The sequence below is a fragment of the Falco rusticolus genome, chromosome 3, assembly GCF_015220075.1.
Source record: "Falco rusticolus isolate bFalRus1 chromosome 3, bFalRus1.pri, whole genome shotgun sequence".
Taxonomy (NCBI): domain Eukaryota; kingdom Metazoa; phylum Chordata; class Aves; order Falconiformes; family Falconidae; genus Falco; species Falco rusticolus.
This window is the reverse complement of record NC_051189.1, coordinates 16,745,423-16,771,629: the sequence shown is the minus strand read 5'-3', so window position 1 is coordinate 16,771,629 and position 26,207 is coordinate 16,745,423. Positions and strand designations below refer to the sequence as shown.

At 45.0% G+C, this 26,207-nt stretch overlaps 2 protein-coding genes and 1 long non-coding RNA gene across 6 annotated transcripts in view; 2 read left to right on the top strand and 1 right to left on the bottom strand.

The window, feature by feature from the left end:
- NSMCE2 (NSE2 (MMS21) homolog, SMC5-SMC6 complex SUMO ligase) overlaps positions 1-9,200 on the top strand; it is a 136,111-nt gene extending 126,911 nt beyond the window's left edge. For all 4 annotated transcript variants that reach the window (XM_037378740.1, XM_037378743.1, XM_037378741.1 and 1 more), the window contains 3 exons: positions 5,059-5,159; positions 5,481-5,587; positions 8,817-9,200. In XM_037378740.1, the coding sequence (XP_037234637.1) occupies positions 5,059-5,159; positions 5,481-5,587; positions 8,817-8,976 (368 nt within the window). In that variant the 3' untranslated portion in view covers positions 8,977-9,200. The remainder of the gene's footprint in view (positions 1-5,058; positions 5,160-5,480; positions 5,588-8,816) is intronic.
- LOC119144011 lies at positions 5,893-19,121 on the bottom strand. The gene is made up of 8 exons (XR_005102926.1): positions 18,193-19,121; positions 17,393-17,536; positions 14,037-15,162; positions 12,241-12,341; positions 12,002-12,074; positions 11,464-11,865; positions 8,459-8,674; positions 5,893-7,837 (listed from the first exon to the last, which is right to left on the bottom strand). It is a non-coding gene; the product is annotated as an uncharacterized LOC119144011 (long non-coding RNA).
- A 69-nt stretch (positions 19,122-19,190) lies between these two features.
- TRIB1 (tribbles pseudokinase 1) lies at positions 19,191-24,887 on the top strand. The gene is made up of 3 exons (XM_037380964.1): positions 19,191-19,627; positions 20,313-20,605; positions 22,636-24,887. The coding sequence occupies exons 1-3, from the start codon at positions 19,325-19,327 to the stop codon at positions 23,102-23,104; spliced, it is 1,065 nt and encodes a 354-aa protein (XP_037236861.1). The 5' UTR covers positions 19,191-19,324; the 3' UTR covers positions 23,105-24,887.
- Positions 24,888-26,207: the final 1,320 nt, after the last annotated feature.

Sequence of the window (26,207 nt, the reverse complement as noted above, 5' to 3'; positions counted from 1 at the left end):
TTTCCCTCTTAAAAATCAAATTAAACTGTAACCTGCAGCCTCTGCGGTAAGTTTCAAGGAAAATTAAACTGTTGCTAACCTTTCTAGCAAAGATAACTGTCTCTAATCAAGCCGAAGAGTCGAGGCCCAAATTCCCCTCTCCAAGTTTAGACAAATTCATTGGAGGAAAACTCCAGGGCTCATTAAGTACAAAGATATTACCTCTGACTCAGGAAGTCCTTGGCCACAAATTGCTAGAGACTGGGCAAGTTTTCCAGGAAGGTATTACTCTTTGCTTCCCCTCTTCTTTCACTCCTCCTACAGCATTTACTCTGGATCCGTCCTGGGGGCAGGATGCTGGACAGTTGTTCTGGTCTGTTTCTCCGGATCTGAAGTCTAACCCAAATTCAGAGCACTGATGGGCATGCTGACCCACTCTTAAGCATTGCCCATGGTGGTCTTAGCAGTGTGTTTCATGGAAAACAGCGTCTGGGCTTATTCCGTTCTTTAGACTTGTCCTTGGGGCTTCTGCACGCCATGCTAGCAGTGCCCCAGACTCCTTCTGACTCTTAGAATACAACTCTTGGATGTGACGGTGTCCTTCACCACCCCCACCTTTCGTTATTTTCTGTCCTGCTGGCAGGAACACTTGGCATTTGACTTGCCCTCATAACATTCATGTTTTTCTTGGAGCTCTCACAGATAGGATTTTTCCCAGCCTGGATGAGTTGCTGTTATTTCTATAGAGTCAGCAGTACAATAGACCCTCTTGGGAGCCAAGACCTTGTCTGTCTAGTGGCTCAGGCTTACAAAGACTCAGTCCTGCATGCTTAACATTACCCTTTGATTTCTGGGATTAGCGTCTGACTGATGGCAGGTGAGAAGGCAGAACAGCCCAGCATAAAAGGAAAGAAATCAATTAAGTTTACATGGCAACATGTACTCACTCAGGGCCACGTTAGAGAAACCGTTGGGTAGAGGACGTTGTTGGCGCTGGAAGCAGCAAGCAGACAGGAGTGACAATGACAACGGAGAGAATCTTTCCTCTAATGTTTTTTTTAGTATGTATACTATCAGTGCTTAATATAGCAGTTACTGTCTCTGCACTATGGTTTTCTTATTTTTAAAAGTTGGCTTAAAAGTTCTCAGTCTCAGCAGAGTAGGTGAAAACTGAGCTAAGGCATATTAGTCACATTTTTATCAAGAGATGAAAGTGATAGAGATATAAAGTACTACCAGCTTTTAATTAAAATTAAATAAGTAAAAAACAGTTGGCAGTTGCAAATTTCATTATGATGTGTTACCAAAAATAGATACCATTATGAGAATACAGTTTTATTACAACAGTGGGCACTAATCAGCTGTAAACATCATTGCTGAGATAGCCAGATAGAAAATGTGTTACTAATACTCATAACAGGTTTCAGTTGGCTGGAATGGAAAACGAGAAACTGTTAAAGCTCTTAAAATGTAATCTCTTAGACTACCAAAATAGGTGTACGTACTTCTATTACTTAAGGCAACATCCAAATTTCAGGAACAATAACTTAGTGTTTTCTGCACCTGGTTTTCATTTGCAAGGAAAACTCTATTTTCTAAAAACCTAACCCAACTTAGCTGAAATATGCATGATCCGGAGTTTTTATTTCTTCTTTCTATAGAACAGTCAGACTTGCAATTTAGATCCTCCAAACATTTATACATTTCATTTGGTAAAAGATCTCTTTGACCTTAATAAAAAGTATTCCAGTGTGAGTTTACAGGTATAGTTCTACGGTTTAGAGCATCTTACTGACCGGTGTGGGATGTATGTATGTCTTGTGTAATCTCTGAAAAATTTACTGTATGTGAAAAAGGTTATTTTCTTCTCTCCTCTTGTAATCTACAACATCGAGCTATAACAACAAATCTGTGGGTGGTTTATTTGATTTATGCTAATTTGCACTTGACATGTTTGAGGTATCACTTGCATCATCCCAGTCTTGCATATTTATTATTAAAAATATTAGCTGCTTATTAAAAGGAAATATTTTAAATAATTATTCATTTGTTAGTGATAACCTCTTGAAACCAGGGCCCCACTCTGGCAGCTCGTATACAAAATCATTGCAAATGAAGTGCAACCTGAAGCGTTCAAGATAAGCTTGCAACAAGAAGGTGATTTGAATCCAGAAAGACCGATATATACCACCTACAAGGAGTGGGTCTCAGCTTGTGGAATTTCAGCCATTAAACATGAGGCATCTAAAACACCTCCAGAGCCAGTATGAGAAAGAAGTAAGCCCAGCCTGTGATTTAGATCACATAATTTAGAGACCTGAGGCCTTCAGGGGAGACTCAAGCACCAGTACCCAAACTTGAGCGCCTATTTTCAAACTTGGATGCTTCAACATAGTCTCCTGAATTATTCTGTCAGTACCAAAGTAAGCACACACAGAAGTCATGAGTGAAGTGGTGACTCCTAACAAAGTCAGAAGGTGCTGCGTGAGGTGAACACTTTTCCAGAAGAGGCCACTTCCGTGCCTAACTTGGAGTGCTGAGCATTCAAAGTAAAATCACAGGCACAAGCCCCAAATTTTAGAACTTTACCGACCTTCCTAGGCCTCTACATATCACTACAAAAATAATCCTCCTTTGTAAACAATCACCTGCCCTAGATCTTGCTAGTACTGCTGCGTTTTACTCCCATTGACTGGTGTCATGTGCTGGTACACTGGAACTACATGCCAAGTTCATGTGTTGAAATGAAGTAAAACAGGAAAATGTGAGTTTCCAGATGTTTTCAGCAGGAAAGATTAGAGCTGCAGTTTGTCAAAAATTGCATATATATGAATTTAAGCATGAATCTCTTGTTCTTTGTTGGCATTACTCATAGGAAAAACATCAGTACGGTATTTAAATAAAGCAGCCCATGCCAAAGCTGGCACCTACCAAAACTGCAATATTGTTTTTTCTGTCTCAGTGGGATTTTGCCCATTGCTTTGTATTTCAAAAGCTTCATTAACCCCCCCCACCACCACCACTTTTTTCACAAAAAAAGTTGTGATTTCTTCAAAATACTATGGGTTTATGACAGAATAAACCCTCTATATAAGCAGTCTAAGAATAACATGTGACATGTTTTCTTTTCTGAAAACTGGTAACTGATGCAAGTCTTTTTCTGATGTCTATACCATTGCAGTTTTGATATTTACAGTTAAATTGCACCCACTTTTTTCTTCTGATTTGCAAGTGTTTACTTTTGTTAGGGGGTCAGTATCTGGTAAAGGTATGTTAATATTCTTGGAGATAAAAGCCTTAAGATTATTGACAGTGGACATTTGAGCTCCTTTTCCCCCTGCATCCACACCCTGCTGATTGAATGAGGCCTTAGTAACAGAAACAGAAATACCATTGATGCTTGCCTAAATATTTGCAGGAGTACCTGGGTCAGAAACATTCCTGAATACTTGGAAAACTCTTGGTATATTGGAATGGAGAGAAGGGCAAGCTTTGTTAAGGAGGAAGGAAAAATATGCAAATAAAACTGGCATAATGAGAGGTGCTGTGCTGGAGTGATGGCTGCAATACCGATGCCAAGAGTACCTCAACCAGAGATGTGCTGGCTTACATAGCAGTGTGCTCGGTCTAGACCGGGTGTGAGAGATTGTGGTTGCTCCAAGAGTGATTGCTGTTATCATCCAGAAGGTGATGGTGTTATACAGGCATGCAGGACTGACCGTAAGTTAGGAAACACTGGTCCTTAACAGACGTGGAAGACTGAATACCAGGGATGCAAAGATGGGTTGATACTGTGCAATAGCACCAAAGAGAACCGAGGCTGAGACTTTGTAGAAGGCAAATCATGAAGTAACTTTAAACCCTCTGTGTTCACTTGTGTTTCTCACTGCCCCCATGGCAGTCAAAGCCAATGCAGGCCACTGAAGGCTTTTGTCCTCTCTGAACCCTGTGTTGCTACATTGCAAACTAGGTTGTGTAGCTGGAGAGAAAAATATTCTGTTCAGCTTGGGACACCTTGAGGAGCACACCGTAGGGCACTGCTGCAAAGACATTGCAGAACTACCCCAAAGGAATGGAAAATTATGGCAGGTGTTAAATTTACTATTATTGCCGGATAAGATTTAAAGATAAATCTATTCAACTGAAAGCCTAGACTCACAGTAACAAAGTTAGGGAAAGATAAAACATAAACATTTATTGAGGTTATACTTAGCAATATATATCTGCCTTAGCTGCTCCTGTGTCTCTGCTTTTGACTCTTGCCAATTAGTTTCTGCATGGAACCCTGGGCTGGTGTGGCCATGAGTATGCAGAGTTGCTTATAACTTACCTCTTCTTCTGGTAAAGGCGGGGACCTCCATCTTCTCTAGCTCCAGGTGGATTTCTTGTTTGTCTGGCTCTCATTCCCTGACACTGGGCCATCAGGTGTTTTCTGGGAGATTTCAGTATTTCATTCTACCCCTCCTTCTTAAGGTTACTTCAGTAACGTTTCTATTGCCCATCTCAAACAACACTTTCTTGGCTTTTGTTTTTCACTATTTATATATACAGCAGCATCACTTCACAAATCATGTGTTATGATAAATAGTACAATTTCCTTTTAAAGTATATACTGTGTATACAGGCTATAGAGCAAGCCCATTTATGACATTCAAACACAAACTGATCCTGAGGGTAGAACTGCCAAATCTGCAAAAGCTCCACCTCATCCTTTGTTAGAATCTGGGGACTCCTCTGCATGTTACTGTTTTTTGGTGAACTTGAACAGAGAATACCAAAGGCTTTGCATATATTCAGGCCAGCTTGCTTTCCTTCCCAGCCCTCCTTTCTAGCATTGGCTATAAATAGACACACACACACACGAAGTATTTCCCATTTAAATATTCGTATTTTTTAACAGAGACTGTAGCACAGTATTTTTTGCAGTATCTTGCTCAGGGAGTTGTACAGAAATATGTTGTGGCATCTTAGATATCACTGTGAGATAATGCTTGGCTAATGCTGGGTTCTATTTGCTTATTTTAAGTATGGCGATCTATATTAAATATTAAATTAAAATTATCTTGTTTCCCATTATAGTTCGTCATCAATCAGGTGATGATAATGAGGCCATTGAACAAATTGATGAAGATATAGTTGTGACTCAGAGTCAGATGAACTTTATTTGTCCCATTACACAGGTATGCTATCACAGCTACTGTAATCGATTGGGAAATAGTTATTTCGTATTCTTCATTGGGTTGTCTCTTACAAATCTGCAATACTTGTTAAAAATCAGGCAGTGTAAATTACAAACGTTATCAGAGAAGAGCAACAGTGCTTGGGAAGATACCCCATGCAAGTAGGAATGCATGGTAAACATGCAGGACCTGACCCTGTAATTTGGGTAGAATGCCTCGTATGAATGGCAAACACACTTCCCGCTGTTTTACATAAAATCTTGCAAGAAGCATTTCCATGAGCATTATCAGTTCCTTTAAATCAAGCCTTATTGATTACAGATGGAAATGAAGAGGCCAGTTCGAAACAAAGTCTGTGGACATACTTATGAAGAAGACGCCATTCTGAAAATTATCCAGACTCGAAAGCAGCAAAAGAAAAAAGTCCGGTAAGCTAACAAGAATGTGTGGAAAAGCTATTTGCTTTGCTGTCTAAGTGGAATTTTACTCCACTTGTTCTAGGAAATGTATTTGGATTGGCAAGGACGCAGGAAGTAATACCTCAGTGTCTGCCCAAGTCACAGTCTCCTCATTAGTACCGTGCACATGAAGGAGCTTTTCTTCTTAATGAAAACAATGTGTAAGGAAATATTCAGGAAGCGTGTGGGGAAGTTACAGCTACTTGTGCTACCTGCACAACAGAAGTAAAGAGATTTCATGTAGCCATGAACAACAAAGAGAAACTTCAGCTTCCTAAAATTTAGTTGCTCATTTTATTCCCTCTGCCTATTTAGCAAGTCTTGAAGTTAATGAAAAAAATAAACATCTCCTCTGTGCACCCTCTTTTGCAGTTATATTCCAGGACAACTGAGAAATATTAAAACACCTAAATGAGTGTTAAAGTGAGAAATATTAAACCACAACTTTTTAGGTACTACAGAGTTTAAGAATGATCAGACAGAGCTTTAAGAATGTTCAGACAAGATTGTGCAGTTCCTACTACAATGCAGTTAAATATTTCTTACTTTAGATCATCAAAGCAGCCCGCCACTTTCCACACAGAACATGTTTTTCTGAATGAAAAGATGTAACAGTTGAATTTTTAAACATTAAATTCTCCCTAGTAAGTTTCAAATTTAGGATGGTTTTGATTAATATATATACATGTAAGAAAAGGGGCTCAAACACTTTTTAGAGCAAGTTTAGGGGACATACCATTTCATCGTTAATTTCACATTTGTTTTTACCCCATGTATGCTTTGGGGTTGGTGACCTCATGGAAACTTACCAGTTGTGGACTTTTTAATAAATGTGCAGTTTGCACATGCTCAGGAAGGTGTGTCAGAGACTAGCAACCTGATTTCCCCAAAGATAATGCCACAGGCGGCTTACTTCCTCCGTCCGTTGCTCTTGCATTTCTGTTAGACTCTACATACTCTGCCACAGGGGATACAAAGGTGGAGCAGAACATTTTATTCCATGCTCCTTCTTGGCTACAGGAAAGCACTGCTATAAAATCAAGTATCAGTTGGGATGTCCAGCCGCTACCTTAGTGTCAAGACAGCTTGAAGAACAAGCTGGAAGTACCTTGCCTGTGTTATGAGGTCTAGGGAGAGCAAGTGGAGTGGTTGCAATATCCTAGGAATAACAACAAAACCAGCAACACTGATGGACAGAAACTTGGCTGGAAAAATGAATGGGAGTTGGGAAATAGCTCGCAGTTGGAGACAAGAAAGTGAGTGTTCTGGAGGATAGGGACAGGCTAGGCAGCATGTGCTCAACAGCCCAAAACCACAACAAGAATACCTTCTGTGATACAGAACTGAATTTAGGATGTTGATATCTAAATATTTCTCTGTGCTGTTAAATCCATCAGGAAAATGTCATGGTAATAGAGATTGCTGTGGTGGATCAAAAGCTTAAGCACTGCTGAAAAGCTAATAGAATCACATAATTGAATTTTATTTTACCTTTTAAGAAATTAAAGACTTGGAGAAATTCTGGAGTGAAAAAAAATCATGTGAGCTGTACAACACCCAGCTTTAAAAGCTACCTCATACCCAGACTGAAGCTCTTTGTGCAGTCTGAATACCGGCAGTTCTTAATTTTGAGCTTTTAGCTTGCAACCTTACCATTTCTGCAGCATTTATTCCAGTATGCTAGAGAAGAACACACAGAGCAATAACTCAGTTGTACTGTAATTAAATTAAGAAAGACTACTTGTTTTTTTCTCTCCTGTCTCACTGACTTGGTGTAATTTTAACCTTTCTCATGAAAATGCAGTCAGTTTTGAAAAACCGTAGTCTGCTGTGGTGGGAAGGCAGGCCAACTGATGCAGCAAGTTCCCCATTTGAGCACCCCGTTCTCATGGTGGTGCTGCTCCACTGTGCTCCTGGCAGCAATATTCAACTGGAAGCAGGTGTCTTGATAGAGCAGAGTTGCTGTTAGGGGTATCTCCTCCATCCTGACTCTGAAATCAAAGCTGTTGCTTGCTCTGGAGCTACGGAAGTGGCTGTTTCATCCCGAGTACTTCCCAGTTTGAATCCACAGGATCCCTTTGGTGCGCTTGGCAGCGCAGTAGCTGGATGTGAGCTCCGCCGCTGATGTACGCGCAGCCACCGGTTTTGTGCTGATAGACTTGTCATGGGCTCCTTTAGGCAACTCCTACGTGTCTCAGCTTGCTTACGGTTTTCCACTGCCTGGAAGGACATACTAATGCGTTATGCTTACAGGAAATATGGGAAGCTTTCTGAGCACTTGTTATTCATTAATCTGGTAAGCTATTGCTCTAATAAGGTGATAAATGGGAAAACTTAGGCACAGAGCAATTAAGTGATTTATCCATGACAAACAAAGTAAGCTGTGGACAAATCTGGAGCAAAAGCTATGAGTACTGAGTGTAAATAAGTTCAGTGCCTCAGACAAAAGTTATTCCTAATAGAGTGAAAAAAATCAGGAAAAGTATTATTTCTGACTACAGGTAGCATCTGTGCAGGTTTGGGCCGCTGCCAAAGGAAAATGACCTTTGGTCCCTGAATATCTTTCACCCTGCTGACACTATCTGGCTGTTTCAAGTAGTTATAAGACATTTTGTATTTGATTATAATTTAGAGGCTGTATAATTTGACCCCATCTCTCTGTGCTTTCTCAGTTCGTAAAAGGACAGGTAAATTTTTGCACCGACTAGATAGACCACTGATTCACCAGTCAGCCTTTGCAAGTCTTATTCTATCTGTTTCCCTAGAAATCAATTTCCCTATTTATCTGTCAGTTACGATTATACTTCTCCACTGCAGATTAATAAGGTAAGAGGTAGTTACCTGCAGTTTGTCGAGGATTGTAAAGAGAGAAATCAGCACAGAAAGGTGTCCATGCAATTCCAGTGTCATTACTGATGCAGGCAGCTTGTGTATGTGAAGCAAGTTAGTGATATTCAGGTGAGAGGTTCCATATCTTGCTGTGTTCCTTCCTTCTTTCCTTCAGCTGTTGATTTCCCCCAGTTTAGATAAATGGATTTATTTTCCCCCCACAGAGAGCTGGTGAAGAGAGGTAATGAGGAACTGACAGGGAGAGTGAATCCCAGATAAATACAATAAACTAGCAGATGTTATGTAAAAGCCAATATCTGACAAATACAATTCTTCCGATTTAATGGAGTCTCTCTTTTCTTTTTAACAGATGCCCTAAAATTGGCTGTAGCCATGCTGATGTAAAAGGATCAGATCTTGTGCCAGATGAAGCACTTAAAAGAGCGATTGACAGTCAGAATAAACAAAGCTGGTCAACACTGGAGAAGTCAGCTGGATATGATGCTGCCACAAAGGAAATTTGTTGTTAGTGGGCTTGTGAGATAAGCTGCTGATTGTAAGTAGGTTGTGTAACTGATTGTTATTTAAAGTGTTTCATTTATAGGCAAAGTTGAAGGTCTCAGCTGTAACTGAAAGCGTTTTTTAAACTGCCAAATATGAGAAATTCCATTTTAACTTGGTTGGTCTTTTTTTAACCTTCCTGAAGTTCTAAAAGCTTGCATTTGATAAATAAAACATGTTTTGCAGCATTTAACCTTCCTTGTCAGTGTGCTAATTTTTTCAGCATATTAGAGATGCAGATTCTGCAGGCATGTAGTAGTGACTGCTTTGGTCAGTATTGCCGATATTTCTGTTACTGCCTCTGTAACTACTGGGAACACCTGGAGTAGGGCACTCTGACCAGGGATTTACCCTGCTTGGGGTTTTAATACAATAATACAATAATACACGGTTTAAAAAACCCCGTGTTTTAATACAAGCCTCAGGAAACCTTAACAGATTAATTTGCAGGAAGTGCTGCACATCTAGACTTTGCGCGTGGACACACAAAATTACCATGCAGCTTTGAGGATCGTGGCCTTGTTCTTATAATTTTTCAACACTCTGCCCTAACTTAGGCTTTTCTTTTGAGATTCAGAAGCTTTTATTTCACGCTTTTTGCGTTTGAAGGTCCCAGTAGGCTTTACCTTAACACTGTAAGTTAGGAGACTAAAATAATTTACAAACATTTAAAAATATATTTGAAAAATTTCTAATAACTAGTTTCTAGATAATACAAATATATTGTAACCATATACCATATTGAAAAGCAGTTAATCTCATTTTATGTAAGCTTCAGATACCTATGCATTTGGGCACAGAGCCAAAAAAAGGACTTAATTTTGTGACACTCCATATTTCTTACCTAAATTAATCTGCACACATCTAGAAGATAAGGCAATACATATATGAATTAGAAATAGCCGTTCGTAAAAGGAGCTGCCTTGGTGGTCAGATGGCAATTATCTCTTGGCATATATGAAGCAGAAAATAGAGGTTTCTTTGAACTTTGGGATCCTTAGCGAGCTAGACGGAATTTTCCTAAGTAATTTTTCTGAATTTACAATTTGACATTTAGTATAAAATGTAGCTAGAATACCTAAATGCTAAGCTTTTCACTCTGGGTTAGTGTTTGCTAACAGCTTTCCTTTTTCGTAGAACGTTATTAACCCCAGTTGCACTTCGGAATGCAAACCACTTCAAACTGAAATTGTTATTTTGTAGTTGAAGGATATCAGTCTGCAAGCTGATTTCATAGCTAAAAAAGGGAACTGCATCGTTATTATTGGCACTGTGCTTTTGTGTTCAAAACACTTCATGGGAATTACCTGGGTAATTTTCATAATGTGGTCAAACCCCAAAGGTCTATCTTTTTAAAACTCAGCAGTGACCGTGAGTGCTTCTGTCTGTGGAAGCCCAGCTGAAACAGCCGAGAGACTGGGGGCGGTTGAACAGTATACACTTGTTTGTATTTTTATGTGTAAAAATCAGATCCCTTTTAAGACATCTCAGGTCTCAAACCTACATTCTTTAAGATGGGTCACCGATTTTCAGTTGAATACCACAAGGGAGGATGTTAACTACAGCATTTCTCAAAAAAAAAAAGAAAAAAAAAAAGGGGGGGTTGGGGGGAATGACCTAAATTGTTCATAGTTTTTGTTTCATCTTTAAGTTTGTAGTTAAATTTACTCCAGCACCATTTACAAGCAGAACACTCAGAAACAGAAACTTCAGTTGGTTGAACAGTCTCTGCAGTTTCTGACAGGGGTGCATTAACGTTGTCCTAAATTAGTCCCTGGTGGTAAAAAGTCTCCCAAGTTTTCCGATGCAAAGATCTACATACATTTTCCATGGCTGTAGGGTTGCACCTCAAACTTAGTTCGTGTAGGTGTCCGGATGCTTGAGTGTGCCTTCCAATAGCACATAACATTGTAAATGCTAAATTACACTCTGATTAATTCGTACCGACAAACCAGTGGCAGTAGGTTTGGTTTGCTACCTGTGGTGTTTGTACCAGTATAGCCTAAGATAGCTGATAAGGAACCCTCATGTTCCGATGAGTAGTGCTGTAAGGGAGATTGTTGTCTTGGTTACACCTTGGTTTTGTTTGTTAAAGTGACCCATAGCAGTGCTGGTGGCCCTAGTAGAAGCTGCACTCAGCCTGTCCTCTGGGTTAGCTAATCCCCTGGTCATAATGTGAGCTGCCTGCTTAAGCCGATCCAGCTGGGAGAAAAAACAAACCTGAAGCAACACTTTAAATCAGGGGTCCTCAAACTACGGCCTGCGGGCTGGATACGGCCCCCAGGGTCCTCAATCCGGCCCCCGGTATTTACAGACCCCCCCCGCGCCGGGGGTTTGGGGGGGAAACCAAGCAGCCGCAGATGGCTGCCTGCCACTGCATCGGCTCGCCGGCCCCCTGGTTAAAAAGTTTGAGGACCCCTGCTTTAAATGAAGAGAACCCATAGTCAAGCACTCACTTGTTGCCACTGTAAGTGGAAAGGTATTTTTGAACCTTCATATTCCTGCCTCAGAATACATGATCTTCCTTCTCTCCTTTGCTACCCTCAGCCAGGCAGCATCGGTGACTCAGAGAGCCCGAAATTCTGAAATCCTTCCCAGTCTCCAGCTGAAAGAAATGGACTGATTTTTGGCATCACTTACCTGCTTAGCTTTAATAACAATCACATATGAGGTGAAGAGGCATGTATATTTAAATAGAGGTAGGCTTCTTTCTTTTATCGTCAGCGTTACCTCTTTTCAACTATGGCCACAGCCATATTATCCAGAAAAAGACAAATACTCATGCACTTATGTCAGGATTGCTGATGAGAGTACTTGAGTCCCATCAAAATCAGTGATGCACTGCACAGATTCACCTGCTAGAGAAAACTACCTGTATTAACTGAAATCAATGACAGTGTCTCCAAAATGTTTGGCATTTCTGAATTTAAACTATATGATAACATTGCAGGAATCCTAGTATGAAAAGTGGTGGGTTTTTGGTTTTTTTCTAACCTGGAATTTGAGCCATCATGTTCATTTTTCATGGCTGGTTCTCTCTTGTTGGTTCTTACAAGTAATTTTCCTTCTGAAAAGGAGAGGTCACAGGCTTGGTCATCAGCATGAATTGCAGCTGGCACTTTACTAGGTGGAAGGACAGACTAGCCTTGGCAGCTGGGGAAGGTTCTGTGCCTGTCAGCTGACCTGATGGGAGTTATAAACTGCTACTGATTCATTGGGGTGGCTGTAGTTACCGGCAGCTCCTTGGTCTTTCATTTGCAGTCTGGGGTTTGTTATGCAGTTGTGAGCTCTCTGTTCCCATGTCCCCCGTGAACTTGGCTCTGGACAGAGGTAGCTGGAAAGAGTTAAAGAATAACAGTAAGTGTCCGTGATGCATAAGCTGATCTGTATGATTCACAAAGTGGAAACTCAACAGCAGTTAAACCTTCAAACTTAATCTGTTTTGGCTATAAGATATCATATGTAAACAGGCATATGTTAACAGTTCACAGGGTAATTTGTGTCTCATTGTTTGACGTCAGAAATTTTGCAACAAGATTTAAGGAAAGAAAGAGCCGAAGAGGTTTTTTTTCTTTTCTTTTCCTTAAGGTGTGCTTCACAAATGCAGCAAACCTCGGCGTAGCTGATCAGGGTCTGTCCCTGAAACCTGCTGGGAATCTGTCTCTGCCAGAGAACTGAAGTTCCACATAGTATTTTGAGGGATTAAGAAATGTCTAATCAAACATTAAAATAAAGAAAAGGCAAGAGAGATCCATATGCGGCAGCTTTCAGTGGTACCCTGAGGCACAAGCCATTAACACAGCTCTCACTTGAACAGATTCTCCCCATAATGCAGAATTCTCGATTTTACAACTAGAGACTCTGAAATTTTCAAATCAGTGGAGCCATGACTTGTAAAGATAAAAACTAATCAGGCAGGCATCTCATGGAAGATTTAGAACACTTGTGCTAAAAGGAGTGCACATTCCTCTGAATCAAGGACATATTCATCATTACTGCTCTGGAGCTGTGATCTTATTCATTCTAGAAGAATCAAAAAGACAAGGCTAAGTCAGTGCTCCCTTGAGAAATACCCGAAGCAAGAGCAGGGGCTGCAGGAAGTGATACCAGTGACTCAACAGCCAAGGCCAACACACTGCCTTATTTTAGACCATGTCCTTTTTGCCATACTCATGTTTCCTCATGAGTGGCTGATGACAAAGGTCTTACCTACCTGTGGTTACAAGTACCTCATGACGTTTTTCTCAAGAATAGCTCTAGTATTTTGGCCAAAACTAGCTTAGAATTCACTGTGCCACTTGATTAATTCCCAGTGCTGTTTCAAATGAATGTTAATCTCTACCTTCCCTAAAAATCTCCACGTATGGACCCTGAGGTACTGTGTGGTCCATTAACTGAACATTTTCATAGTGGATAGTGCTGTGTTATACAGTGAAGAAGTTGCACCTAGGAAAGGGGGTTCCTGGAGTGGAAAATGTTAAAATATCCCAACGACAGGTCTTCCTTTCTCTTGCTACAGCCAAAGCCTTAGGCTGATGGCTCCTCACTACAAATACAGACTAGTACTGACTGCAAATTCCGGGTCTTTCATAAATAATGATTTATTATGTGGTCCTAAAGTACTTACTGTTAATACATGTTATTTCAGACACACAAGGTGGTCACAGCAATGCTCGGAGGAGAATCCTACGTGTAGGTGCCAGCAGATTCTAGGCTGCCAGCCAGTAACTATAAGAAGTAAAATCATCAGACTGATTGTTAAGCAAGTCAAATTCTGGGATGGGTGTACATCGTACAGTAGATACCCATGTGTGTGCTTAGCCTGTTGATGCATGAGTAATCTCAGTGACTTAACAGGACTGCAGCAAGGTACAGAAAACACAGTGCGTTTCATCATTTCAAAATGCTGCAGAAAATGCTGTGGTGGACTGAGAGGAGAGCCTGCCTCACTTGCTTATTCCGATGCTAGTCAAACCTGAAGACAGAGCTTGAAAGCATGCAGATGAATTGAATTGCATGGGAAGCTTACCAAAGGAAGTGTTTGCTTGTAAGCTCAGTATGAATAGGATCTTCTCTGACCGCAAGGGAAATGGAGAGACGCTCATTCACTGTCCGCTTGTGCAATCCACTTCTGAAGTAGAAACAGGATTTGAGGTTTAAAACCTGAACCCCTACACGTCTTTCAAGCAACAGAAAAAGCCTTCATGCTCTTTAGTCTGCAAAGGAACAAAGTCAGGAGGTGCTGCTCATAAGACTCCTTGGATTTGATAACAACTGGCTTATCAAAAGGGAATTATTTAGAGTTCCTAGCAATAGCATCCCTCAGAGCAGCTTCTGTGCGGATGTGAGGGGCCATTACATTGCACTTCTTTTGATGTCACTACATGCTTGTCATGTGTTTAGTAACAGTGGATCTGCTGCTGAGTTCACACTGTCTAAGGACAGTTGTGGGTTTATCACAGATGCCATTCCTGCTATAAAAACCCATAACTTTTAAGCGCCACACAACTACTCTTTGAGCCCTTGTCTGTGCAGGGTGATTCTGTATACTAGTAGATTATGGCCAACCTGCTGGTTTAAAATTGCTGGCTTTCAATCTAGCAGTAGTTTAAGTTTGACCACGTGGCTTGAGAGAACTTGCAAAATAAAGATATTGATTTTTCATCATTTGCCTGATAATTTAATGTTAGCTGAAGTATTTGTGTTATGCCTCTCTCGTCCGATAACTAAAATAATGACTTTTTAATTTCTTCCTATAGCAAGCAGCCACTTTATTTATAAGTGGCCTAATCTAATAGAGATTTACTCTCTGTATCCCATGAGACATATTATCAAAGTTACCAGATGTGTCCAAAGCACTTGGGAAGTGGGGAGATGGTTACACAATTCTCATTGCCTCTGGCTGTTCCAGTTAAAAAGATAAAGGGTCAGAGAACTGGAGCAGCGGAGATAATTTTGTGAGCATCTAAGGAAAAGCAGCTGATCAGGTGAGTGTAGGCACTGGCTGAGGGCGAGACAGGTAGATGCATGAATACCACGTAGCAAAAATCCCCTTAAATAAAATAACGTGCCAGGAAAAGGGAATGTCGATGACTGACCACCACACATTCTGGATTCTTAAATCTTCATCTAGCAGATGCAATAGTGCTGCTTGTCTGTTTAAAAAAAAAAAAAAGAAAAAAATATATATGAAGAGCGACATTCAGCTTGTCACAGCTCAGGCAGATCTGTGCTGGGCAAGACCCTTCCCTCTGGTGGGATGCGCCAGATGTGTGATACACATCCCACAGCGTCTTGTTTCTGCTTCAGTCCTCACCTAGCAGCTGGGACCTCTGGAAGAGAGGGAACACCAAGCAGTCCTGCTTGCTATGACCATCCTTTTCCAAGGCAGGATCTACTCTTTGCAATGATTTTGTCATGTCCTTTGACTGGGAGCATCTCAGACTTGCTTAGCATTTGGAAGGTGCCTGTTGCACACTGTGGTTCTTTGCCAGGCACAAAGACTCCTGATCTGTACTCCCAAAGGCCATCCCTGCCCCACCTCACTGGTACCGGGCCCCTGTCAGAGCATCCAGGGCTGGGTGTTTGGTTCCTTGGAGTCTTGCTGGCTGACAGCGGTTCATTTTTCTGCCGCTGGGGTTGCAAGACTCACCCACAGAGTCAGTGTGTTATCCTGAAGTTAGGTCTGTAAGAGTAATTCTGCACTGGTCTGTGCTCCACGATTTACAGTGCCGTCCACCAGAGATGCGCAACACTGCCTTGTCCGTTTGGAAGGGCTGTAAAGCCATTCACTCAAATTCAGCACAGGCACAGCTGAGGATTGCCGTTGTAGTGTTCATCTCATGTATGCTAAGCAGGTAGCCCCCCAAAAAACTTGGGGGGGGAGGGGGAGATGAAATGATGGAAGCTTGTGCAGGAAATAGAAGCAAGACCCCCAATGGCTTTAGATTTCAGAAGGAGACTAATGCAGGAGATCTGCCTGGATGCTTAAAAACCTCTAGTGTGACTTACACTGAACAAAAGACTGCTATGGCAAAAGTGGTAGCCCCATATTCTGCAAAAATCTTCTAATACTGAAATGCTGCAGCAGTTCTGTTCTTCACAAACCTCTCCCTGGAGTTTCCCCTGTTCTCTGCACAGGTTCATAACCAAACCAGGCTTGCATGCAAGCACTGCTGGAGATGGGTAAGGAAGACAAGTTTCAACCCTCTGAGTGCCATACAGGTCATCAGACACCATCCTTGGCATCCCTCATGGATTTTTTTGCATTTTGGGGATCAGCCAAAATTAGAAAAAACAGAAAAGCCAAGGTGGGAATTGCTTCTCTGCTCTGCATGTTGAAATGAATTCAGTGGGGATGGAGAGTTTAGATGTGGACCTTTTCTTATGACCTGTACCCAAAACATAAGACTGAGACTAGGGCAGTAAGCATTATTAATTTGGTTAATAATTGCTACTACATATTCATTCATGACATTAATGCTTTGAGTACCTAAAAGCATGCCAGGCATTTTAAAGAAGCAGTGATGGTTTCCTGCTGTCATTTCCTGCTCCCATTTTGCAAAGACCCGACACCTGGGAGATTTAAGCTTGCGTTCATCCCAGCCACATGCAGACAACTGAAGTTTGGTCTATACAGTCAGCTGGGAGAGGGCACTCACCTGTATTCTGGGATGAATTGCCCAGGGGTTATCTTTTCCTGGCCGCTGGGGACTGCACGTCCAGTTTCTGTGCTCCAGTTAGCAGGGATGCCCACACAGAGCGTGAAATCTGGGGAAGCCCTGTGAGGAGAGGCTGCCCAGGCACCAGGAACCTGTGGCAGGACCATGGGGTGCAATGCTGTGTGTACTTCCATGCTCTGCTCTCTTCTCACACCCCAGATAGATTTTTGGGGGGATAGGATGATGAAGAGGGGCTTTTTTTGCCCTTCTGAAGGACCAGTGGGTGCCATCTACCATTTGGTAGCCTGAGCCAAGCACCTGTGCTGGTCCTGGTGGCATACAGCCAGCATGAGGTGACCAGCTGTGGACTCCAAGAGGCTTTAAATGGGCAGGAGGCTGGGAAGGTGAAGGATGCGGCTTCCAACAAAGAGTGCAAACGGATCCTCGATATGGCACTTCTCCTCAACAGGGACAGTGAGCTGGCACAGAAGCTGAGGGAGGGAGATCTTTGAGAGGGTGAGGACTAAAGGCACATACTCACCCCAGGTGCTCCACTTGGTTTTCACACCAACATCTTCACTCTGCATCTCACTACTCAGTGTAGCGAGAGCGCTATGGGGGATGCTGTTATACACTAATAATACAGTACATTTATGGAGGTTCATTGTTGTTTTGATGTGTCTACACCCTTCCCCTGTCCCCAAAATCACTGACGCACACCCACCTCGTGCTATCTTGGATGTAGGAAGCAGCCCACACATGCAGCATCCTACCAGCTAAATTCACCCGGCAGCGGCATCCCAATCATAAAACTTCCAGGAAAGGAAAAGTAAAACAAAGGTCTGATGGATACCCGCATGTCTTTTACCTATGAGAGGAATGAAATAAAATAGTGTTGCTTTGAGACTTGTGGTGAATCACTCAGAAACAATCTGCAGACATTAACGGAACTGTATTTCTGGGAAGAAAAAAAAAAGAAGAAAAGGAAAATGCAGGCCCTGGGATATCCCTTTATGGCATATGCATTTTATGTTTAAATGCATTAATGGGACTGCTATGCTATGAGTCATCCTGCACAACAGTTTCATGTGTTTCTTAAAATACACTAGAAGTAGCTGAAGGCATGCATGGGTTTGCCGTGCAGTTATCTACCAGGAATCTGAGCAAATACCTGCACATGTGGCATCACAGGCTTCAGAGCTGGGGGGGGGGGGGGGGGCAACCTGGGCCCTCTCTGCTGCTTAAACAGACCAGGGTTGGGGAAACCAAAATGGAATAGGAACTGATCCTACAGAATAAAAAAATGCAGGCTCCCTGTGTTATTAGGGAAGCCTCAGCACTGAATTGCAGGAAATTTGCATATATGTAAATGAAAAGCTGGAGAGTTTCCTTCTGAAGCACTCGTCAAAACTACAGCTATCTGCATTTTTTCCAGGGATCATTTGCTGCCTGGTTTTCTCTCATTTTTCTTCCATTTACTAACAGCCCCGGCTGGAAATCTATTTACTATTCCTCTAAACCCACACTTTGGAGCCCTCCGGAACTCAGCTGGCTCAGCTCCTCGCAGGTTGCTGCTGCTGCTGGCTGCGGCTTGCGCCCGATGCTATCCCCGATGCTTTCGGGGAGCAGGTACTTGTTGACATGGGAAACACCCAGCGCCAAGTATTTCTGCTGGTGCACGTTAAGCCTGTGGTGGTGAGCAAACGGTGGTCAACGCCCAGCAGCTGCCTGACACGAACCTGGTGCAAACCTTGGGAAGGATGGTTCTGTAGGGAAAAGCAAGAGGTGGGGCTGGGGAGAAGCCAAAGGAGAAGCTCCCGAGGATGGAGACAGTCTCGCTTTCCCCCTAGAATAAGCCTGGCTTAACTTTTCAGACATCGCAGGAGGCGATGCCGTCTCGCCAGCAGCGTTTGCAATTCCTGGCACCGTTTCCCAGCCGCACACGCCGGTTGTGAATCCACCCGCTGCTGCCATTTCCAGGGCTGCCCTGTGCAGAAGAAACCGCTCATCCTTTGGTGCCGGTGACCTTCTTATTCCCGAGTTTTTGCTAGAAAACGCTGCCAGCCTTTGTGCTTACCCAGGGGACACTAGAGGCGTGAGGGTTTTGCGGGCAGGGGGAACCCTAAAAGCCAAGGCGGGGGGGGGGGGGGGGGGGGGGGGGGGACTCCTCAAAGCGAGGGGTGACCCCCGAGCGCTGCCATCCTCAGGAGGCTGGGTTGGGCATGAGATGGCTTTGCTCCACACCGGCTGGGGGACCACGGGAGGGGGTCCACGGCGCGTCCCCGGCTCCAGCGGGACACGCAGCCAGGCGGGGCGGCGGGGGACCCCGCCGCCCCGCCTGGCTGCGTGTCCCGCTGGAGCCGGGGACGCGGAAAGCCGCGGGAGGAGCGGAGCAGGCGTGTCCAAACCTTCCTCCTCCTATTTCCCCGTGCGTCAGGGCTGGGAGGAGGAGAATTGCCCTTTTTTTTTTTTTTTTTTTTTTTTTTTGCCCGGAGTTTTTTTTTTTTTTTTTTTTTTTTTAAAAGCCTCCAACTACTTTAGCGCGGAGTCGGCAGCAGATGGTGGACACGACCCGAGGTTTCGGCGGGGAGAACGAAGGGATGCGCCAAGCGCGCAGCGCCCGCCTCTAGCTCCGCGCCCGCTCCCGCTCCCCTCCATGAGCCGCCCCGCGTCCCTCCTGCCGGCCGCCCGCTGCCGCAGCGCTCCGGCCAAGCGGCTCCAGCCTCTCCACGACGGCCCCTCCGAAGAAGCTCCGGCCGCCAAGTGCCCTCGCCTGGCTGACTGCGGACCCCCGGACTGCCTCAGCGCACCCGGGTCTCCTTGTTCCCCCGCTTCTCCCGCCGGCGGAGGGGCGGCGGGTCCCAGCCTGATCGCCTCCTACCTGCTGCTGCCGCTGGCCGAGCGGGAGCAGGTGTCCCGGGCGCTGAGCGTCAGCTCCGGACGGGAGCTGCGCTGCAAGGTGAGCGCGGAGCTCCGCGGGCGCGGATGGGGAGCGGGGCGGGGGATCCCTCCCTGCTTGTGGACCCGCACCACCCGGGGGGGAAGCCTGGGCAAACGGGCTGCTCCCCGCTCAGCCGCCGGTGGGGTTTTACACGCGCTGGGAGTAAGCCGCAACTCCGGCTTAGCCTCGGAGTACCTTCCCCAAAAGGCTTTGGGGATGCCTCTCCCCCCTTTCTCCCCTCTTTCAATATCAAGTGAACAGGAAGGGTCTTGGATGGTGATTTGTTTTATTCCTCTCCCCCTCCCCCCTTCTCCCCTGCTTCAATATCAAGTGAACAGGAAGGGTCTCGGATGGTGATTTGTTTTATTCCTCTCCCCCCCTTCTCCCCTCTTTCAATATCAAGTGAAGAGGAAGGGTCTCGGATGGTGATTTGTTCTATTCCTCTCCCCCCTTTCTCCCCTCTTTCAATATCAAGTGAACAGGAAGGGTCTCGGATGGTGGTTTGTTCTATTCCTCTCCCCCCTTTCTCCCCGCTTTCACTATCAAACGGACAGGAAGGGTCTCGGTAAGCGCTGTGCACTGCGCTCTTGCCGAGCCCTGGCTCCCCTCCAGCTCCCTCGTCATTGTTTGGGGAGAGTTGCTACGCGAGCGGCTGCTTTCAACACCCTCGAAAATGAATTTTGCTTTGATGTCCTCTTTACAGGTGTTCCCCCTCAAACACTACCAGGACAAGATTCGGCCTTACATTCAGCTGCCGTCACACAGAAACATCACTGGGGTCGTTGAAGTCATCCTCGGGGACACCAAGGCCTATGTGTTCTTTGAAAAGGACTTTGGGGACATGCACTCCTACGTGAGGAGCTGCAAGAGGCTGAGGGAAGAGGAGGCTGCCCGGCTGTTCAAGCAGATCGTCTCTGCTGTAGCTCACTGCCACCAGTCGGCCATCGTACTTGGTGACCTCAAGCTCAGGAAATTTGTCTTCTCGAATGAAGAGAGGTAAGTGGTTGTCACCGGCCAGCCCTAGGGTGAGTGGTGAGGGAGGAGTGCCACATCTAGAGATGCAAACAGCGTCCCAGGGAGCGGGAGCTGGCACGGCGTGCCAGCTGGGCAGCACCTGTGACCGATCCGAGTAGCTCCCTGTCACATGTGTGTAGTAGGTCACGGCTCTTACTGGTACACACGTACTCTTAGTTAGATCTCGACTGATGAAAGGGAGGAAACTCGCTGGGAGCTTCCTCTCATTCAGCAGAAGTTCAGTGAAACCCGCTGTTAGACAAAGGGATGATAGTTCAGCTCCTCGCTAGTGCCAGAAGATGTCATGTGTGCCACTCATTCAGCGGAAAATGAATAAAAGCAGAGAGAAGGAGAGGAGGGAGGCTGAGGCGTTGTGCTGGGGAGGGGAAGTGGCCGGGTTGGGGGACCGGGACGTGCGAGCAGGGGCAGCGATCCCCAGGAGGGGTCTCCTTGCTGAAATCCCCTGCTGATCAGGGCTGTGCTGCCAACCAAACACCGGCTGTGTCCTTCGAGGCTTTGATCCCTCCTCTGCGACCGGTGGCGGTGCTTTCTGTTGCCCCCTGTGCCCGTGGATGTACAGGGAAGGTGGGACGTGGTTAAATATTGCTTTGGGAAGCCTACATCAAAGAAAAGCGCTTCAGTAAAACTTAGCCTAAAGCCTAGGTTTATAGAGAGGAGATCCAGAATCCAGTAGTTAAATTTAGATTAGGGAAATAATTCACTATTTCCCTGGATTGTTTGTTGCCCTTGTAGTGCTGCACCGCACATGGCAGAGCCAGAAATACATTTTAAATCAGCATAACTGACTCCGACTAGCTGCTTATCCTGTAGAAAGCTAAAAAAAATAAAATAAGTAAAATCCATAATGGAGTTGTGCTTAATCTGATGAAACTGGAGATATTACTGAAGCAGAAGAAAACATGATTTTTTAATTTTTTTTTTAACTGGGCTAACGTTTCTTCAGGATATTGTTTATAAATGTGATAAGAAAATTAACCAGCACTGCCCCTCTTAAACAGAAACAACCATATGTTGACATACAAATAAAGTAATTCCTTTGAAGGAAACTATTGCAGCTTTTCCCGCCCATAAGAAGATGAAACATTTGTTGAAATGTTACATTGCACACAGTCTCGCTCATTTGGAAATAATGCGTTGCACAGGCGAGTGTCATGTGCATCACATTTGGCAAGAAGAGGGTTAAGCAATGGCAGGCGGACTCGGGCTCTCCAGCACAGGTGCAGTTTCAGGGCTCCTGCAGCCAATCCTGGGCCCACGGTTGGCGTTGAGTCATATTTTCCGTTTGCAGAACCATTGGGTATTTGGCGAGGTCACGCTGAGGACAGGCTGCAGCCAACGCATCTACACCCCAGCAGGCTGCCAGGCAGTGCAGAGCCCTTCCAGGGCCAGCCGGTGCCTTCCTTGCTGATGCAATGCTCCCCTTTCCCCCCAAAATGGGATGTCGGGGTGGACCACCTCCACTGGGAAGGTGGCAGGTGTGGTGGTGCCCTCTGGAAAGGCCAAAAAAGGAAAAAAAAAAATTACAAAATAAAATACAAAACTCAGGAGAGCAGGTGATAACCGCAAGCGTGGAAGGGAGCTGGACTTGGCAAAATCACGCAGCTGGAGGCTGTTTGCTCAAAGCCTTGAGACGCAAATAGCGGTGCGTGTGATGTGTTGTAGCTGATGAAGCCCCTGCAGTAGCAGTGCAACCTGCGTAGATCGAAGGTGACTTGCTGGTGTTCCTCGAGAGCCCTCTCTGGTGTTAAAATCCCCAGCAAATAAAATCAGTAGGCATAGCCGAGCACCTACCCAACGCACGTAGCTGAGCCGCTATTACACGGATCCAGGAGTCCAGGCAAAGTCTGCTGCAAACTAAAAAGCATTTCCTCTCCTTTTCTTTATGCCGATGTGAGAAGGGGAGGGGGGTTTGCCATGGTCGGGGGCTCGCTGGGCTCGCTTGTGCCTGGGTTGGTATTTCTAACCCTGGCTTCCTTTCCTGCCCTCCCTAGGACTCAGCTGCGGCTGGAGAGCCTGGAAGATACACACATCATCAAAGGCGAAGACGATGCGCTCTCAGACAAGCACGGCTGCCCGGCGTATGTCAGCCCTGAGATCCTAAACACGACTGGAACTTACTCTGGAAAATCGGCTGACGTGTGGAGTTTGGGAGTGATGCTTTATACCTTGCTGGTGGGACGCTATCCCTTCCATGACTCGGATCCTAGCACCCTGTTTTCCAAAATCCGGCGTGGACAGTTCTGCATTCCTGACCACGTCTCCCCCAAAGCCCGATGCCTCATCCGCAGCCTCCTGCGGCGGGAGCCCTCTGAAAGACTCACTGCTCCGGAGATCTTGCTCCACCCTTGGTTCGAGGCGGTCTTGGAGCCTGGATATACAGACCAGGAGACGGGAACTTCGGATCAGATTGTTCCAGAATACCACGGAGACAGTGATGATATTAGTTCCTTCTTCTGTTAACCCCGAAATCTCAAAAACCTCGGCGGTTCTCACCTCCGGCATCTTCGTAGGGTTTCATTTTTCCACGTTTGCAAACTCAACAGCATCTTAAAGTGCCAGTATGGTCAGAAAAGTGACCTTCTTTAAAGTAAACACCAACTCATAGATCTATTCTCCCTGAGCGTACTCAGAGTTTCATCCTCTTGCTCTGCTGGCAGGTCCATCCCGCCAGCCCTGGAGGACCTGTGCAGCTTTGCGAGAGCCGCCTGGCTTTTCTCCCACCTTGCGCATCCTCCACTGGTGTAACCGGTTGCGTCTTGGCTGCAGAGTCTTACGGCTGGCGAGGTGTGAAGAGGCAGCCCCTTCTGCTTTCCCATGGTGGCTACAGGGGTGCGGAGCCCCGGCCGCCATGCGGAGTGGGTGGGGAGCACCACGCACGCTTCTAACTGAGCAAATCTGACAGAAATGGCAAAAAGGGGAATCAACTCAGCGCGCCGCACCGGCCGGCTTGCAAAGTAGCTTTCTGACTGTAAGCACACTTTAATGAGGGAAGGAGGTCTTCACCTGCCACGGCCAGCTGCCTGCTCGCTGCTGCTCCTCCAGCTGGTCTTACTTTCAGAGGCACGAAGCTCTTAGATCCACCCATAAGACAAATCACTGCTGTGGCTCTTTCTGAAGCAGAAATCGGTGGATCTCCCAGCTGGATCCCCTCCGATTCCATTCGCTGACCAGGAAAGCATTTTAAATAGACTCAAGCCTCGCGTTACCATGGTGTAGCCTATATAACTTTATGCCCTCAGCGAGCTTGTCAAGTAGCAGGTCTCGTTAGCTCCGAGTGCCAAAACATATCCGTTTACCAAACCGTAACACTATCAGCTGGAGCGCCTTCCCTTGGAAAATGATAAGGGGTATCTTGTACAGTACATGTAAACACAGTTGTGTTTTCCTACAGGCTCAACTCTTAAAAACATCATATCCTTTCTCCTCTTCCCCCCTCCATTCCCTAAAAAATTAGTCTTAAGAGTAAAATCTCCATACGCCCTTAGTTGATCATTCAGGTATGTTGTTTGCCTCCAGCTACATTTTTTTCCCCTTATTTTTTTTTTCCTTTTGCATGATTATTCATAGACTTTCCAATGTGCGTGGATAATGGATATATCGAAATCATTAGCTTCCTGGGTTGGGGGGTAAGTAAAGCTTAGTCCTGCCTAAAATTTCTGCTTCGTTTCACATTTGTGTCCAGTGGCTTATACAAAGAGATGTCCATTCGCTTCAGGCGAGAACACGGCTTCTGAAACAGCCGTGAGGTGGGCAACATGTGTCCCCGACATGACACAGTTCGAGTGAAGTCAATTTAAGGGTTAACCCCCAGCAAGCTGCAGTCCCACCACGCTTTGCGAGAATACCATGTATACCTCATGGACTGTGTACTTTGTACATACCTTACTGTTCGGGGTTGTTTGTTGGTTTTTTTTTTTTTTGTTGTACTTTGTCCTAATAAGAGGTGTCGAAGAGCAATTTAATGTGAATTATTGTTGGCAATACTAACTTGACAGAATCATGAGCATTAAGAGCAGGGCGCTACAGCTCTCCGTTGCACTAAACCTCTCATGATTGCTTGACATTTGTATCTGTGATACAGTTTAACCCTTCTATGAAAAACAGTACCTTTGTATATATTGGTAGAAAACTCTGCCAGAAAAGCTAAAAACACTATGTCCAACTTGTAAATATGTATATGTATGTGGAAACCTGGATGATAAAGTCTGACTTGTAGAAAGTTTTAATAAACTTCGTTTCATAATGTTTGTCCCCATTTCTTGAAGCGGCTCAAGGAGAATGCGGCTGGAGTATATTTGGTTTAATCCGAAAAAATGGGGTTTGGCCTCAAAGAGAATCAGCTCGTTGATGGTCCCTGTGCGTGCTCCATCATGCCCAAGGCGTGGGGGTCTGAGCCCTGACTCCCCCAGCTCTGCCTGGGGTTGAGTCCCCATGGAGATGAGGGGGGACGGGCTGGCTCCTGCTTCTTGCAGGCTGGAAAGGGCCTGAGATGTCCCCAGAGCCATGTGAAATGGGGTATCCTATTCATCTCATAAACAAGGGGGGAGAGGAGTTACAGCTCTGGCTCTGAACTTTAGAAGCCCTATTGCCTTTCAGCACGTGCATTCATTTCCATCTGCGCCCCGTGAGCAGAGCATGCTATGGCACCGCAAGGCTGTCATCCTGCACCTGTGTGCGTGGCAATGTGATGCTCAAGCCAGTGGAAAGTCAGATCTCAGGCGTTTAAAAGTGAGCAGCCAGAAAAGCCCGAAGCAGAGGCAGGAGTCAAGAGCATTGGCTTAAACGGGGAGCTGAAGCCAGTGGGCAGGGGTTGACCCCGCTGCCCGGAGGCAGCGCAGAGGCCGCCCAGTGCTCCCATTGAAAACGAAGGGAAAGATTATTAGGGCTGCTTTTCTTTGTGGTGAGGAGAGAGGAGTATAAATAGCAGCAGTATCAAGGTTAGAGAATGTGCTTTCCTGAAAGAGATCAAGCCACCCTTGCAATCCACCCGGAGCGGTGAGATCATCGCTCACAAGTAGAGAGGAGGAGGAAGAGAGTCTTGATTTTTATTTATACTTTGCCTCATGTTTAACTTTGTCCTTTTGCTTGAAATCTGTTCACTGGAGCAACTGCTGCCAGGCAGCTATTCGAGCAGGAGCAACTTTAAAACAGGATTTTGCTTTTAGAAGGCGAGTGGAAAGAGAAAAGGAGGGAGTAGGGACCTGGTCAGTGATGAAGCAAAGTGCACTGACTTTAATTAGGCACCTTGACTCCCACTCTGAGAAACCAGCAATCTGTGCAGTAAGCATATTTTCTTAGCACTTGCTGAGTGAATGTCAGACACCGAAATATCTCAAGTTACTTTACTGATGTTATTCTTGCAAGACCTGTAAAAATACATGCGCCACATAGCCTGCCTGATTAAATTACCCCCTGCCCTACCGTGCTTTCAGGCTTGGACAGAAGCCCTGATGCATCCTTTTAAAACAACTGCAGGAGGTACGTGTTTTGATGGAACCTTGAAAACTTTCAAAACACCTTTTTTTTTTTTTTTTTTTTACCCTTGCAGTTAAGTCACCCTTAG

What these genes read in the sequence shown, in the direction of transcription:
- TRIB1 (XM_037380964.1), top strand. Translation starts at nt 19,325, where the DNA reads ATGAGCCGCCCCGCGTCCCTCCTGCCGGCCGCCCGCTGCCGCAGCGCT. An exon ending in GACGGGAGCTGCGCTGCAAG is followed by an intron (nt 19,628 to 20,312) that starts GTGAGCGCGGAG and finishes TCCTCTTTACAG; the next exon opens with GTGTTCCCCCTCAAACACTA. An exon ending in GTCTTCTCGAATGAAGAGAG is followed by an intron (nt 20,606 to 22,635) that starts GTAAGTGGTTGT and finishes TGCCCTCCCTAG; the next exon opens with GACTCAGCTGCGGCTGGAGA.